Source organism: Bos indicus, chromosome 13 (genome assembly GCF_029378745.1).
Source record: "Bos indicus isolate NIAB-ARS_2022 breed Sahiwal x Tharparkar chromosome 13, NIAB-ARS_B.indTharparkar_mat_pri_1.0, whole genome shotgun sequence".
In the NCBI taxonomy this organism is placed as follows: Eukaryota; Metazoa; Chordata; class Mammalia; order Artiodactyla; family Bovidae; genus Bos; species Bos indicus.
The window spans coordinates 1,452,575-1,470,282 of NC_091772.1; the positions used below are offsets into that span (position 1 = coordinate 1,452,575).

At 38.9% G+C, this 17,708-nt stretch overlaps 1 protein-coding gene across 2 annotated transcripts in view; it reads left to right on the plus strand.

Moving 5' to 3' along the window:
- The window catches only part of PLCB1 (phospholipase C beta 1), an 856,639-nt gene that overhangs the window by 624,802 nt on the left and 214,129 nt on the right, over positions 1 to 17,708 (plus strand). For both annotated transcript variants that reach the window (XM_019972864.2, XM_070801935.1), the window contains exon 10: positions 16,580 to 16,726. In XM_019972864.2, coding sequence (XP_019828423.2) covers positions 16,580 to 16,726 — 147 coding nt within the window. The remainder of the gene's footprint in view (positions 1 to 16,579; positions 16,727 to 17,708) is intronic.

A 17,708-nucleotide genomic window follows, 5' to 3' on the forward strand; every position in this document is an offset into this window, starting at 1 on the left:
AAAGAATTGATGCTTTTGAACTGTGGTGTTGGAGAAGACTCTTGAGAGTCCCTTGGACTGCAAGGAGATCCAACCAGTCCATTCTGAAGGAGATCAGTCCTGGGTGTTCTTTGGAAGGAACAATGCTGAAGCTGAAACTCCAGTACTATGGCCACCTCATGCGAAGAGTTGACTCATTGGAAAAGACTCTGATGCTGGGAGGGATTGAGGGCAGGAGGAGAAGAGGACGACAGAGGATGAGATGGCTGGATGGCAGTACTGACTCAATGGATGTGAGTTTGAGTGAACACTGGGAGTTGGTGATGGACAGGGAGGCCTGGCGTGCTGCAATTCATGGGGTCACAAAGAGTCGGACACGACTGAGCGACTGAACTGAACTGAACTGTTAGTGCTTCCCTCAGGGGCTAGGCAGAGGGAAAGAATAAAGATAAAACTTTCCCTGTGGTCCAGTGGTTAAGACTCCATACTTCCAGTACAGGGGGTGCAGGTTCAATCTCTGCTCTGGGAACTAGGTCACCGCCATGCCAAAGGGCCAAAAAATAAAATAAAACTCTTCTGCTTTTCCAGCTGATGGGGAATATGGGGGCTTGGAAATTTCTGGAGCATCTCTGGGGAAAGGAGCCATAGGTTTCTTTCTTCAGGACTTGGGATGTCCCCTAGACTTAGGGACAAGGAACCCAATAGAGTATCCTTAGAACCAAATAGAAAAGGTATTCTTTAGTTTTCCTTCTCCTCTGTCTCTCCATTCCCTGAGACAAAGCTATAATGCTTTGTTGCCACCTGTATCAGAGCAGGGTAAGAGGGTCTTAGAAGAAAGGAAATATCTCACCTGTTAAATACTCCCACCTGATAAGTACCTGGGAGCTCAGGCTGCCTTTGTGACTGACCTCCTACCTGGGAAAAGATACAGCATGGAAAATATGGCTGACAAATTATCCATACAATGCCATTTGTGGTGATATGAATCACTGCATACTTTTCACCAAAAATATATGAATTAAAGAAAACCAAGGAGATTCATCATGAACCCCTGGCCAGGTAAAGCAGGACTATGACAGAGAGCCTTCAGTTTCTCTCATTTGATTTCCTTTTGCCTAAAAATAGTGGGATTAAAGAACAAAGCATATGAAATCTAACTTTTTAAACTTAATTAGCAAAATTTTGCAGTCTGGTGTAGTAGAAAAACCATGGAACATCAGGATAAATAGAATGGCCTAGACATATTCATATAATTAAATTCTCTCTTAAAACTACATGAAAATTGCATTAAAAGAGATATTTTAAGGCATAATTGAGCAAGGGTGGAAATAATAATAGGATGAAAGACAATAGCCTCATAATTTTGGCAGCTACATATAGGTTTCTAGCTATATCATATCTGAGAAAACTGATCATAGGTTACTGTGTGAGACTTTGGGGACCAACCTAAGTTATTCTGTGAAAACCTTAAAAGTCTCAGAAATTGATCATGTTAATTTCCTCTGAAGTGGGTTTAGAGCCACAGTCTAAAATAAGGAGAATCTGTTGACAGCTGTGTAAGCAATAATCAGAACTCCCTGAACTTGCCTGAAAAATTCCGTGGAGAGAGGAACCTGGCAGGCTATAGTCCACGGGGCCTCAGAGAGTCAAATAAAACTGAGCGACAAAGCATGTGCGTGTGCACACACACACACACACGTACACACATAGAACTCCCACCTGGGAGGAAACTAAAGACTCACTTATTGGAGACAAGAAAACAGAGGGTCTGGGGAAGACAAAGCCCCAGGTGAAAGCAGAGCTACCTATCATTTGAAAGCAAAGCAATATAAGGATCATAAACATACTGGCTACTTCTTCCCACATTAGCTCTGGAAGGCTGGCGTCCAGGCTTTTATTCTCCCTGCAAGTAGTTAAACAGATTTCTCAGGACTTGATCAGCTCAAGAAGAAAGACCTAAAGGTATTGACATTAGGAGTTACTCCAAAGAGACAAAGACTGATGATCCCTCTACAATAATGCCTTATTAGCTCTCATACTTTTAAGATTCACTTTCAGATATATTGATGATATGAAAATTCCAATTAACTTTTTAGTCCACCAATTTGAAATATGAACAGACAATTAAAAATCACTAGATATATAAGGAAAACTTCCTTAAAAAGTAGAAATAAATAGGAATAAAACTACCTTGGGGAAAACAATGAATATGTAGTGAGAAGAAAACTCCAAATATATATATATATATATATATATATATATAATTAATATCCTTAGAATGATAATAGAATATATTAAGCCATTGGAAAAAATGCTATTTTTAAAAGAAATGTCAGAGAATATAAACTGACTTTTAGATATTAAATAGAGGGTAACAGAAACAAAACACTCAAAGAAGAATTGGAAATAAAGTTGTGGAAAGCTCCTAGAGAGTAAAGCAAGGAAATAAAAAGAAAACTTGGAGGGATATGTATAAAAATGTAAAATTTGATCAAATATTACCAGAATAGTGAGAACAGAAATAAGTACAGAGATAATTTATAAAAATGTTCCAAATAGGAAAATAGCTTTCCAACTCCAAAGGCTCCAAGAATATCCAGTACAGGGGATAAACCAATAACAAAGCATATCATTGTGAATTTTAAGAAACTGGGACTGAATAAGATATTTGAAATTTCCAAAGAGACAAAATAAACAAATAAGAAAACAGGAAAGTGAAAGTGAAGTCACTCAGTCGTGTCTGACTCTTTGCAGCCCCATGGACTATAGTCCACCAGGCTCCTCCGTCCATGGGATTCTCCAGGCAAGAATACTGGAGTGGGTTGCCATTTCCTTCTCCAGGGAATCTTCCCGACCCAGGGATCGAACCCAGGTCTCCCGCATTGCGGAGAGCCACCAGAGAAGCCCCAAGAAAACAGGGCATATATGTTTTCAGGATGATCAATCAATAAGTCTTTAAATCTCTTAATAGCCATACTAGAAGTTAAAAGACAATGAAGCCAATTTTCTGTCAAAAACTAAAAGAAAATATTATACCCAACTAAACCATCAGTAAAGGATACAAAAGTCATGAAGCAATTTTTAACCATCCAAGGCTCAAAAAATTCAAAAGCTAGGAACCCTTTCCCAGGAAGCTACTGACAAATGTGGTCACACTAAAATGAAGACTAAATATGAAGGAGGAAGACATGGTCTAGACAAAATGAAAGAGATTCAACAAAGAATAGAAGTGGGAAAAAAGTGACTGAAAATGAAACTGGGAGAATACTTATTGTGTTTGAACAAATTGCAAAGAGGTTTAGATAACTGTGTCTTCTTGATGTAGAGACTTAAGCTGAAATATCTTTTCTTAGATGCCTGGAACAGGAAGTCAAGTTTGAAAGTTCTGTGGGAAGTAGGTTTCTAAAAGTTAATAGATAATGAGTGTCAGGACTAGAGAAAATAAGAAAACAAGTCCAGAAAGCAAAGATTGTTCCATTCTGTTCTCCAGAGCTCCCTTTTCTGGACACAGATCTTCCTATTCTTAATTGTTCCAAAGGTCCACAGGATGCTTCCAGGTTTAAAGAAGGCAGTGGAATAGCTTGTTCCCCAGTATATATTTAAAGGCCTTGGCATGCACTTGTAAACATGAAATGGATCCAGCTGAATGTCCTAGATTTACTGTAAGATATAAAAGCTTCTCTGGTGGTCCAGTGGTTAATAATCTGCCTTCCAGTGCAGAGGACATGGGTTCAATCCCTGGTCCAGAAACTAGGATCCCACATACCATGGCTCAACTGAGCTCATGTGCCACAACTATTGAGCCAGCACTTTAGAGTCTGCAAGTCACAACTACTGAGCCACACAGTACACCTTTGGAAGCCCATGCCCTAGAGCCTGCTCTCTGCAATGAGGAGCCACTCCCATAAAAAAAAAAGCCCTGCAGCTAGAGAATAGCAGTGCTTGCTGAAACTAGAGAAAGCCCTAGAGCAGCAGCAAGGAGCCTGTGCACCACAACGAAGGCCCAGCAGAGCCAAAAAAAAAAAAACAAACACTTTTTTTCCATTAAAAATAAATAAATAAATAAAAGCATCCCTGGAAGGTCTCCTTTTGTCACAGAATTTCAAATTTCTGTCTTTCTGACATGTTCAGGAAGATACCAGTGGAGCCTCAGTCACTATCTACAAGGGGACAGAGAGGTCAAAGGAGGCAGAGGTCCAGTTCCTGGCATTCCAAAGCCACCTGACATTTGCCAGTTTCTTTGCAGTGAAGATATTGCTGAGAAATGAGAGGTCGTATAAATGGCCATTAGGGACCATCATTTTGTCATTCCACTTTCCTCTCATATCCCTTTATAAGATGGTTCCTCCCCATTTAAATCAGATCTTTTCACTTTTGATCACCAGCCTTTTTTCTCAATATACATGAGAACTTCTTTTGAACCAAAAAGCTTTGTAGAGCATTGTTTCTACATTCTGTGAGAGATGTATTTTTCCTACTTTGTTCCAAGAAGTTCAGATAATGTATATGCTTATAAAGATCTTTAGGTGCCATTATAAGAGTGACATATCCACTTGGAAGCATATCAATCTTTTATTAAGAAAATATGTAAACGGCTTTATTTTTAGCCTTTCCCAGCTGGCATTATCCTTCTGAACTTCTTTTCCTGTTGATTTTATTCCATAAAATCATCACATTGCTTTTAATTTTGGTTTGATGTTTCATAATCTCATTCTAATACATGAAATTTTGTTTTATCTGGTAATTATCCCTAATATATTTAACTACTTGAATTCCTAGTATTTTAGAATTGAAAGAAACATACGAGCCCATCTAGTTTTCTCTCCTGTAGTTGAAGAATTTGTCACTGATCGGTTACTGCTGGCAGGAAAGGAAGCCACATATCTTGTACTGTTACTAATTTTGACAAATTTGTTTAGAAAAACACTGTTTTTCCTATCTTAATTCACAAGGCTTTTCTTTTGTCTGCATGCCTCAGTGGACCTGAAAGAAAAAATCGTAAGCAGCTTTGCCAAAACAGTAAGACATTGGTGGAAAAGTACTGGTGCATTTAAGTCAACAGCAACAGCAATATTCCAGCTGTTGGTTACATGCAAGGAAAGAACATCCTCTAAGGGTGTGTTTTATTCTGAAAGCCTTTACTAGTCAGAACTTTATTTTTAGGCTAATTCATTATGTCAAACATATCTACATTTTTGCAAATGAACTTTTGACCCCTTTAGCTGATGCCTTGTAACTTACAAACCTCCAACTCCCTCTTTACTTTTTCATTGGCTTTTCTTGATTTCAACATATCCCTGTCTAATCATTTGACACATTAAAAGTCTTGCATATTTGCTCCTTTAGTTAGCAAGACAAAGCTTTGCGGTTGAAAAGTTACTCCCAGGTGTCTGCCTACTTGCAGTCTGCAATCATATTCTGAACTGTCCTCCAGACTCACATGTCCTTATTCAGTGAAGGCAAATTCCTTCACTGCTGCTGTTGCTGCTGCTGCTAAGTCGCTTCAGTCGTGTCCGACTCTGTGTGACCCCATTGACGGCAGCCCACCAGGCTCCTCCATCCCTGGGATTCTCCATGCAAGAACACTGGAGTGGGTTGCCATTTCCTTCTCCAATGCATGAAAGTAAAAAGTGAAAATGAAGTCACTCAGTCGTGTCCGACTCTTAGCGACCCCATGGACTGCAGCCTACCAGGCTCCTCCATCCATGAGATTTTCCAGGCAAGAGTACTGGAGTGGGTTGCCATTGCCTTCTCTGAATTCCTTCACTGGGGATTTTGAAATTATTTGATATAATTAATTGTAAATAATCCTTACAAACACTGACTCACTTAACTCTGTTTTACTGATGTCAATCTATGCTAAAAATTATGTTAAAATCTTTAATTTCCAGGAAATAATAAAGGTAGAGTAGATAACCCAAAGGATACACTTAATTAACCTATAGAACTTTAACCAGGTTTATATTGAATTTAGCTATATTTTTATAAGTTTGGTTTTGGTGTTGTTTGTTTGTTTGTTTGAGAGGGGTTCTGACATACATATATGTATGTGTCAATATTTCATAGCCTCTTTTGAAATAGATTTGTCATGTTCCTGATTTCCTCATTAATGAACTAAATAAAATTTTGACACGTGTTCTTTGGCATGTTTCAGAGCACCAATTGACCATTATTTTAATATTCTCATTTGGGAATAACTTTCTATCCTGTACCCATCACTGTCATAAAAATTAATCATAAGCATGGTTCAGGACCTTTCTCAACATAAGGCACTAGAGGTAATACATAGAAATTGAGGCTAAAAAGTTAAAATTAACTTATTACCCAAACCATATTGGCATACAGTTTGTTTTAATTGCTTTTACAAGTTGCTGATCAGATCAAAGAATGTTTATTCTCAAGATATCAGACACAAACACAGACTCAGTGTTCACTGCAGCAACATAAAAAGTGATATTTGTGGCCACACCATATTTGCATGCCTTTAGAAGAAGTATACACTTGTGAATTTTCCTTGGGGCACACTTTATTCCGGGAGTCATATTACCTTCCTTCGTTGGCCCCAAAGACACCTGCATTTACTGTGTGCTTTGAGGAATAGCAGTAGAAATTGAGTTGTATGAAACTGTAGGTTAAAAATGCCAGATTTTAACAATTTCGTATGATTCGACCTAAGCAGATAAAAGAATCAAAATTATGCCATCCTTGGTGATTTTCCAGTTTCAAAACAATTTCTCTTCTATTTTGAATCACTAATCATCAAAGTAAATGCTGACTTTGTACCAACTGTGCACAGAGAATCATGGTAGTTCCCAAGGATGACAAAGAGACATGCATGTCCTGCTCTGGAGTAGTGCATGCCTGCTGTTCAAGGGGTGAATGGTCTTATTTTCTGTTACATTATGATCTATTTGGAGGCAGAGGCTTTGCTGTGCTTTATATTTCTGTGAATTCATTACATTGCAGAGATTCAATAAATGTTAAGTGAGTCGAAGGTAAGCAGACAGAGGAGAAGGAAGAGATGAGGGAGGGAGGAACGGAAACTCATTTGAGAAGAAGCTGGCAAAATGGCATTAATCAGAGTGAAATGATTATTGTACACAATGCAGATGACGGACCACCCAAACTTCAAATGACAAACTGAAAATCACTTTACAAAAAAATAAGTAAAAATAACACCCATTTTTTCTATTTTAAAAAGTCCCAATGAGGCAGAGCAGGGAAAGACCCAGGACCTGGCGCCCCAGTATCCCTGATCCTAGCAAGGCTGTCTCACCCTGGCTTCTAAAGCTTAATTTAAGTATCCCAGATCTTCATCTTTTGTACTCCTGCTATATGATCTTTGTTCCTACTAATAAAAGGGATGAAATAGAAAACTAGGAAGAAATTCAATTTTTTAACAAATGTTTTACCTCTACATGTTTTAAGTTTTAAAATATTGTTGGAAACTACCCACTGAAATAACTTTGGCCCTGAGTGGCATTGACATTGACTTTGGTTTGCTTACAAAAATTGAAACCAGTCTGAAAGAATATAGGCATCCCACTGTAAATGAATTTCAAAGGAAGGCTTCAAAGGTAGTAACCGAAGAGTACTCATCAATCAGAATGATTGAAATGATCACTTTGTTAGGTGATGATTATTTGAAGATATAAACTTTTGCCTCTATTAGGAATTGGTCACACAAATATAACAGTGTAAGGAATGTTGTGTCACATTTCTCATTTCTAATGCAAGAGAAACTATCTTAGCACTTTTTCCTTTGGTAATTATTGATATTAATCAAGGTGCATGTTAGAGTAGATTTTTAAGCAGTTTGTAGTGCAGATAATTGTTCCTATTTAAGATTTCCATTTAAATAGCTCCACTCATTCAAAGCCAATAACCAGATTTCTTCTTTTCATTTATTTATTAATTCCTGGAAAATATAAAAGACAATTTAACTATAATGTTTCCAGAATTAGGGAATGTACTCATCAGTTATTTTGAGAAATTTATTGGATATAAAAAATTTACACTGTGAGTAAACAGTTTTTCCATTTACAGGTGACGTATCTCTTACCATTCAAGGATAGTTCAGTTCAGTTTAGTTCAGTCACTCAGTCGTGTCCGACTATTTGTGGCCCCATGAATCGCAGCACTCCAGGCCTCCCTGTCCATCACCAACTTCTGGAGTTTACTCAAACTCATGTCCATCGAGTCGGTGATGCCATCCAGCCATCTCATCCTCTGTTGTCCCCTTCTCCTCCTGCCCCCAGTCCCTCCCAGCATCAGGATCTTTTCCAATGAGTCAACTCTTCGTATGAGGTGGCCAAAGTACTGGAGTTTCAGCTTTAGCATCAGCCCTTTCAATGAACTCTCAGGACTGATCTCCTTTAGGATGGGCTTGTTGGATCTCCTTGCAGTCCAACGGACTCTCAAGAGTCTTCTCCAACACCACAGTTCAAACGCATCAATTCTTCGGCACTCAGCTTTCTTCACAGTCCAACTCTCACATCCATACATGACCACTGGAAAAACCATAGCCTTGACTAGACGGACCTTTTTTGGCAAAGTAATATCTCTGCTTTTGAATATGCCATCTAGGTTGGTCATAACTTTCCTTCCAAGGAGTAAGCGTCTTTTAAGTTCATGGCTGCAATCACCATGTGCAGTGATTTTGGAACCCAAAGAAATAAAGTCTGACACTGTTTCCACTGTTTCCCCATCTATTTCCCATGAAGTGATGGGACCAGATGCCATGATCTGCAAACAGTGAGAGTTTTAGTTCTTTTCCAATCTGGATTCCTTTTATTTCTTTTTCTTCTCTGATTCCTGTAGCTAAAACTTGTTGAATAGTAGTGGTGAGAGTGGGCACCCTTGTCTTGTTCCTGACTTTAGGGAAAAGGCTTTGTTTTTCACCACTGAGGATAATGTTGTGGTGGGTTTATCATATATGGCTTTTATTATGTTGTGGTATGTTCCTTCTATTCCTGTTTTCTGGAGGGTTTTTTTGTGTTTTTTTTTTTTATCATAAATGGATGTTGAATTTTGTCAAAGGCTTTCTGTGCATAAACTGAGATAATCATATGGTTTTAAATCTTTCAATTTGTCAATGTGTTGTATCACATTGATTTACAAATATTGAAGAATCCTTACATCCTTGGGATGAGGCCCACTTGGTCATGATGTATGATCTTTTTAATATGTTGTTGGATTCTGTTTGCTAGAATTTTGTTAAGGATTTTTGCATATACCCATCAGTGATATTGGCTTGTAGTTTTCTTTTTTTGTGGCATCTTTGTCTGGTTTTGGTATAAGAGTGATGGTGGCCTCATAGAATGAGTTTGGCAGTTTACCTTCCTCTGCAATTTTCTGGAACAGTTTGAATAAGATAGGTTTTGGCTTTTCTCTAAATTTTTGGTAGAATTCACCTGTGAAGCCATCAGATCCTGGGCTTTTGTTTGTTGGAAGATTTTTGATTACAGTTTCAATTTCTGTGCTTGTGATGATTTAGATGATTTAGCTTTGTTAAGATTTTCTATTTCTTCCTGGTTCAGTTTTATAAGGTTTTACTTTTCTAAGAATTTGCCCATTTCTTCCAAGTTGTCCATTTTACTGGCATATAGTTGCTGACAGTAGTCTCTTATGATCCTTTGTATTTCTGTGTTGTCTGTTGTGATTTCTCCATTTTAATTTCGAATTTTGTTGATTTGATTCTTCTCCCTTTTTTTCTTGATGAATCTGGCTAATGATTTCTCTATTTTTTTAATCTTCCCCAAGAACCAGCTTTCAGTTTTGTTGATTTTTGCTATCATCTCCTTTGTTTCTTTTTCAATTATTTATGCCCTAATTTTTATGATTTATTTCCTTCTACTAACCCTGGGGTTCTTAATTTCTTCTTTTTCTACTTGCTTTAGGTGTAAAGTCAGGTTATTTATTTGATTTTTCTCTTGTTTCTTGAAGTAAGCTTGTACTGTTATGAACCTTCCCCTTAACACTGCTTTTACTGAATCTCATAGGTTTTGGGTTGTTGTGTTTTCATTTTCATTCATTTCTATGCATATTTTGATTTCTTTTTTTATTACTTCTGTGATTTGTTGGTTATTCAGAAGTGTGTTATTTAGCCTCCATATGTTTGTATTTTTAATAGATTTTTTTCCTGTAATTGACATCTATTTTTCCTGCATTGTGATCAGAAAAGATGCTTGAAATGATTTCAATATTTTTGAATTTACCAAGGCTAGATTTATGGCCCAGGATGTGATCTATCCTGGAGAATGTTCCATGTGCACTTGAGAAAAATGAGAAATTCATTGTTTTGGGGTGAAATGTCCTATAGATATCAATTAGGTCTAACTAGTCCATTGCATCATTTAAAGTTTATGTTTCCTTGCTAATTTTCTGTTAAGTTGATCTATCCATAAGAGTTAAAGTGAAAGTGAAGTCGCTCAGTCATGTCCAACTCTTTGCGACTCCATGGACTGTGGCCTACCAGGCTCCTCCGTCCAAGGAATTTTCCAGGCAAGGGTACTGGAGTGGGTAGCCATTTCCTTCTCCAGGGGGTCTTCATGACCCAGAGATTGAACCCAGGTCTCTTACATTGCAGGCAGACGCTTTACCATCTGAGCCACCAGGGAAGCTGGTTTATCCATAGGTGTGAGTGGGGTGTTAAAATCTTCCACTATTTTTGTGTTACTGTGAATTTCCCCTTTCATACTTCTTAGCATTTGCCTTACATATTTGCATTGCTTCTAAGTTGGGTGCATATATATTTGTAATGGTTATATCTTCTTCTTGGATTGAGCCTTTGATCATTATGTAGTGTCCTTCTTTGTCTCTTTTCACGCCCTTTATTTCAAAGTCTATATTATCTGATATGAGTATTGCCACTCCTGCTTTCTTCTGATTTCCATTTGCATGAAATATTTTTTTCCAGCCCTTCACTTTCAGTCTGTGTGTGTCCCTTGTTTTGAGGTGGGTCTCTTTTAGACAGCATATATAGAGGTCTTGCTTTTGTATCCATTCAGCCAGTCTTTGTCATTTGGTTGGGGCATTCAACCCATTTACATTTAAGGTAATTATTCATAAGTATGATCCCGTTGCCATTTACTTTGTTGTTTTCGACTCGAGTTTATAAACCCTTTTCTGTGTTTCCTGTCTACAGAAGATCTTTGGCTTTTGTTGAACAGCTGGTTTGGTGGTTCTGAATTCTCTCAGCTTTTGCTTGTCTGTAAAGCTTTTGATTTCTCCTTCATATTTAAATGAGATCCTTGCTGGGTATAGTAATCAGGGTTGTAGGTTTTTCTCTTTCATCACTTTAAGTATGTCCTGCCATTCCCTTCTGGCCTGAAGAGTTTCTATTGAAAGATCAGCTGTTATATTTATGGAGATCCCCATGTGTGTTATTTGTTGCTTTTCCCTTACTGCTTTTAATATTTGCTCTTTGTGTATGATCTTCATTAATTTGATTAATATGTGTCTTGGGGTGTTTTGCCTTGGGTTTATCCTGCTTGGGACTCTCTGGGTTTCTTGGACTTGGGTGGCTATTTCCTTCCCCATTTTAGGGAAGTTTTCATTATTATCTCCTTGAGTATTTTCTCTTGGCCTTTCTTTTTGTCTTCTTCTGGGACTCCTATGATTCAAATGTTGGGGCATTTAACATTGTCTCAGAGGTCTCTGAGATTGTCCTCATTTCTTTTAATCTTTTTTCCTTTTTTTTCTTCTCTGCTTCACTTACTTCCACCATTCTATCTTTCACCTCACTTACCCTATCTTCTGCCTCAGTTATTCTACTGTTGGTTCCCTCCAGAGTGATTTTGGTCTCAGTTATTGCATTATTCATTATTGATTAACGCTTTTTTATTTCTTCTAAGTCCTTGTTAAACAGTTTTTGCATCTTCTCAATCCTTGTCTCTAGTCTATTTATCTGCAATTCCATTTTGTTTTCAAGATTTTGAATCATCTTTACTATCATTATTCTGAATTCTTTTTCAGGTAGACTCCCTATCTCCTCCTCTTTTGTTTGGTTTGGTGGGCATTTATGTTTCTTTACCTGTTGAATATTTCTCTGCCTTTTCATTTTGTTTAGATTGCTATGTTTGGGGTGGTGTTTCTGTATGCTGGAAGTTTGTGGTTCCTCTTTATTGTGGAGTTTGCTCCCTGTGGGTGGGGTTGGACTAGTGGCTTGTCAAGGTTTCCTGGTTAGGGAAGCCTGCATCTGTGTTCTGGTGGGTGGAGCTGGATATCTTCTCTCTGGAATGCAATGAAGTGTCCAGTAGTGAGTTTTGAAGTGTCCATGGGTTTGGTGTGACTTTGGACAGCCTGTATTTTAATGCACAGGCCTATGTTCCTACGTTGCTGGAGAATTAGCATGGTATGTCTTGCTCTGGAACTTGCTGGCTTTTGGGTGGAGCTTGGTTTCAGTATAGGTATGGAGGCTTTTGGATGAACTCTTCTTCTTTTTTTTTTAATTTTATTTTATTTTTAAACTTTACATAATTGTATTAGCTTTGCCAAATATCAAAATGAATCCATCACAGGTATACATGATTAATGTTCCCTAGAGTCAGGAGTTTTCTGGTGTTCTCAAGTTTTGGAATTAAGCCTCCTACCTCTGGTTTTCAGTCTTATTCTTACAGTAGCCTTGAGACTTCTCCATCCAAACAGCACAGATGTTAAAACATCTAGGTTAATGGAGAAAAGATTCTCCACAGTGAGGGACACCCAGAGAGGTTCGCAGAGTTACATGGAGAAGACAAGAGGGAGGAGGGAGATAGAGGAGGCCAAGAGGAGAAGAGGGTGAATCAAAAGGGGAGAGAGCAATCTAGCCAGTAATCAATTCCCTATTTGTTCTCCACAGTCTGGAACACTCAGAGAGGTTCACGGAGTTACATAGAGAAGAGAAGAGGGAGGAAGGAGATAGCAGTGACCAGGAGGAGAGAAGGGGGAGTCAAAAGGAGAGAGACAGATCTAGCCAGTAATAGGTTCCCTAAGTGTTCTCCATAGCCCGGAACACCCAGAGAGATTCACAGAGTTGAGAAGAGAAGGGGGAGGAAGGAAATATAGGTGACCTGGGGAGAAAAGGGAGAGTCAAAAGGGGAGAGAGCAATCAAGCCAGTAATCACACCCCTAAGTAAAAATGTGTACTGAGGATTAGATTCTTAAAGGTACAAAATTGATAACAAATGCCAAAAAGCAAAGATTAAAAATCTAGAGTAGAGGTTAGACTCTCAAAAATACAATAATAAAAAAACAAAAGAAAATTGCAAAAATTATGAAATATATATATATATGAATTTGCTTTAAAAATAGTCTTTTTTTTAACAAAGTAATAGGTTATCAAAATGAAAATTAAAGGAGTAATAACTTAAAAATTAAAAAATGATAATATTAAAAATGTATCTAGGAATTTCTCTGGAGCTGTTGAGGGCAATGTGGGATCAGTTCAGTTTCAGATAGTTCCTTGTTCCAGCTTATACTTCTTCTCAAGGTCTATAGGCCCCTTCCAATGTAGTCAATGCTAATTGTAGGGTTTTAATCTGTTGCACTTGTCACTTCCAGAGCGGTTCCCTCTTCTTTGTTTATTTTGGCTTCCTCTGTTTGCAAGTATCTTCAGTGTCTAATTTCCACCCTGACACGAGGGGGCAAAGGTGGTCACTTATTTAGGCTCACTTGTTCAGTTGTGCTGTGGGGAGGGAGGAGCACTGCAAACAAATATACTGGCGTGTGTGGGGAGTGCTCGCAGTGCCTGGGCCACACTGGGGTTCCGCTGCTCACGGCATGTGTGCTTCCCCAGTCTACACTGCTCAGGCTCCAGGTTGCTCTGCAGGGAGCTGTCTAAAGTGGGCCCTGGGTTGCGTGCACTTCCCAGGTCTAATCTGCTCAGGTTCAGATTTTCAGGTACTCCACAAAGGCACAGACTCGGTTGGGCCTGCGATTTGTCCCCTTCCCAGGTCCGAGCAGCTCAGGCGACCAGGTGCATGGTGAGCGCCGTCTTCCCAGCTGGGCGGGGCATTTTATCACCTCCCCTGTCCCAGCCTCTTGGTTTCCTGGGTGCGCCACGAGAGTGCCATCTCAGGTGTGCCTTGTGTCTCCTCTGAGGAACTTATCTCTGACTGCAACCCTCCTGGTGGATGTCAACTGTCCAAAATCCCAGGAAGATGTGGTTAGCAACTGGGAGCCTGCTGACAGTTTGGTGGAGGATGCCATCTCTGGGGCCAAGATTGCCCCTTGCCTTCTGCCTCTGGCTGTTGCCTGCCTGCCTCTCTGCCTCCGGCAGGGGCTGGGCTGGTCTGTAGCTGGCTAGCTCTCCTCTAGTGATCTCTCAGTCCTTTGTTTTATGAGTGGGCCAGGCTGCTCAAATCAAAAAGATGTGAGCTTTTTGCAGGAAAATTCTCTCTTTTTTTTTCTCTCTCTGGATATCCCACAGTTTGGGTTGCTATCTCACGTTAGCTCCCTCAGATTGCCCTCAGGGCATTCAGGCCCAGTCCTTACCCTAAGCGTGCAGCCTGCGCCTCACTGTTCAGCCCCCGCTCGCTGGTGGTGAACATGAGTGTCTGGGCTACTTCTCCTCTGGGAGTTGCGGTTAGACACATAGTCTGTGGGTTTTTTTTTTTTCCCCCTCCCAGTTATGATGCCCTCTGAGATTCCAAAACTCCCCAGAGACCTGCCAGTGAGAGGGTTTCCTGGTGTTTGGAAACTTCTCCTTCAGGTCTCCTTCCCCAGGACAGGTCTCCATCCCTAATTCTTTTGTGTCTCTTTTTATCTTTTGTATTTTGTCCTACCTCCTTTTGAAAAGAATGAGCTGCCTTTCTGCGTGCCTGATGTCCTCTGCCAGCATTCAGAAATTATTTTGTGGAAGTTTCTCAGCATTCAAATGATCTTTTGACGAACTTCTGGGGGAGAAAGTGGCCTCCCCATCCTATTCCTCTGCCATCTTAGGACCACCCCCCTGCTATCATGTTTTTACCTCTGAGTTTGACATCGGGATGAAGAGAAGGCAAACCATTGGTGAAAGTAAATTGCTAGAACTTTTAACAGAAAGCAAATTGTTACGTATACTAAAAGTCTGAAAAATATGCAGTCTTTGAACCAGCAATTCTATTGCAGAGGACTCATTCTGAGGAAGAAGTTTATACAAAGATTCAGCTACCAGAGTATTCAATACAATATTATTTATACTAGTGAAAAATGAGAACTCCAAAGATAATGGAATATTAGTTAGTCATGTTATAGCTCTATATATTTTATAATACAGAGGTTTAAGCCTCTGCCTGCAATGCAGGAGACCTGGGTTCGATCCCTGGGTTGGGAAGATCCCCTGGAGAAGGAAATGGCAACCCACTCCAGTATTCTTGCCTGGGAAATCCCGTGGATGGAGGAGCCTGGTGGCCTACAGTCCACAGGGTCGCAAAGAGTCGGACATGACTGAGCAACTTCACTTTCAAAATATAAATATTAATGTTATATGATGATGTTCATAATATATTTTCAGTATATATATATATGATTGCATCTTCATAAAAGAACTATACATACACATGCATACACACATTTCTTCCTCTGGAAGTGTATATACTAAGATTTTAATAGTAATTCTCTCTGAATAAAGAGTTAGGCATGTTCAGAAAAATTTCAGTTTTCTTCCCTCTCTGCTCTTGTCATTTCCTATTTTTTCTTCCATAAACATATACTACTTTTATATTAATAGAAAACTTTTTCAACAAGGAAAAAGAAATACTATCCTCTAATATTTACCAGAAAGATCTTCACTATTCACAAATGACCTGGTGGTTGTGTTTGTTTTGTTTCTTTGGTTGGTTGGTTGGGTTTTGAGGCTTTGATTGTTAATATTGAAGAAACAAGCTATGATGATGAGCGAAAACCGTGAGGATGGCTCTCTCCATGTATTATATAAAAATTACTTTAGTAATGATAAAGAATTATCTCAATATTTAGTATTAGTCACCTCAGAAATATTACAACAAAAGAAAAATTCTAAATAGAATCTGAGTAAGCTAAAGTGTGAGTCATATTTCTTTCATTTGAAGAAAAGTCATTCTAAATAAGAAATGTTAAGGACCTTCATTTTTATGAACATTCAGATTTTTATTCCTCAGTTATGGTCATATTTATTTCCTTTTTCAGAGGAAAAAGATTATTATTTGAAAACATTTTCACTTTATTTTAAATAATAAAACCATGTGTGAATAAGTCTTTTGATCATAAAAGTAACATGTTTTTATGAGAGAACATTGGGAAATGTACCCTTAACTTTACTACCCAGAGATAAGCACTAAAAACATTTTGGTGTCCATGCATAGGATTGTAACCATTCTTATATTTTAAAAGCAGTTGATCCATGTTTAGGTATTTAAATTCTCCGAAAGTCTGTGAGACTCTTGTAATTACATTTTCTCTATAATTTCTGGCATTCGGGGATAAGTATAGTAAAGCAGCATGACCCTAGACTACTGTTTATCCATATCAAATTGCAGTTGTGGCTAATGTTTTCTATCTTGGATGCTACCAGAGTTTTCTGCAAAATAATAATAATATGATATCAGAAACCCATAAAAATATTACATTCACATTCCTCTTAACTCTTCATTTCCTCTAGGACAGATATCAGTGGATGGATTTATGCGCTATCTGAGTGGAGAAGAAAATGGAGTCGTTTCACCTGAGAAACTGGATTTGAATGAAGATATGTCTCAGCCCCTTTCTCACTATTTCATTAATTCCTCACACAACACCTACCTCACAGGTATGAATTTATAGTTCTTTGACAGTTATTGTAGCCAGTCTCACTGAATGTCACCAACCTCTGCTTTCTGTTGTTCAGAAGTACAGGTGGATTTCCTTTCACTTCCTGTGAAAAATCCTTTGAGAACTGGGGGTTCCATGACTAGAGGCTCTTCCCAAAAGTAACAATATCATTTATTCACATGTCCTTCTTGCCTGGAGATCGCCATGGACAGAGGAGCCTGGCAGGCTACAGTCCATGAGGTCGCAGAGTTAGACACGACTGAGCAACTAATACTGTAACACACTTCCTACATTTTCAACTCATCTGAAATGTATCCATGTCTGATATCTTCAGACCAATGGAATTTTTATGTAACTGTATTCATTCTTCAATGGACTTCAATCCATTTATTATCCTGTCTAGTTCTCTGGACTGTTTTCATCTACAGAAAATTTCCAAAACCCTAAATAACTTTGGCTTTAAGGTAAATTAATAATTTTTCTCAAAGTGGACAGGGCATTATTATTGCTGTTGTTTAGCTGCTAAGTTGTGTCTGACTTTTGTAACCCCATAGACTTTATCACACCAGGCCCTTCTGTCCACAGAATTTCTCAGGCAAGAATACTGGAGTGGGTTAGTGGGTTACCATTTCCTTCCCCAGGGGATCTTCCCCACCCAGGATCAAACCCGCATCTCCTGCTTGTCAGGCAGATTGTTCACCACTGAGCCAGGGAAGGTACAGGGTTTAAGACATAAACAAATTTCTTGTGGGCAACAACTTATACTTTGTTGTAAATATTATAATGCTGCTGCTACTGCTGCTAAGTTGCTTCAGTCGTGTCTGACTCTGTGCGACCCCATAGACGGTGGCCCACCAGGCTCCCCCGTCCCTGGGATTCTCCAGGCAAGAACACTGGAGTGGGTTGCCATTTCCTTCTCCAGTGCATGAAAGGGAAAATGAAAGTGAAGTCGCTCTGTCATGTCCGACTCTTCGCGACCC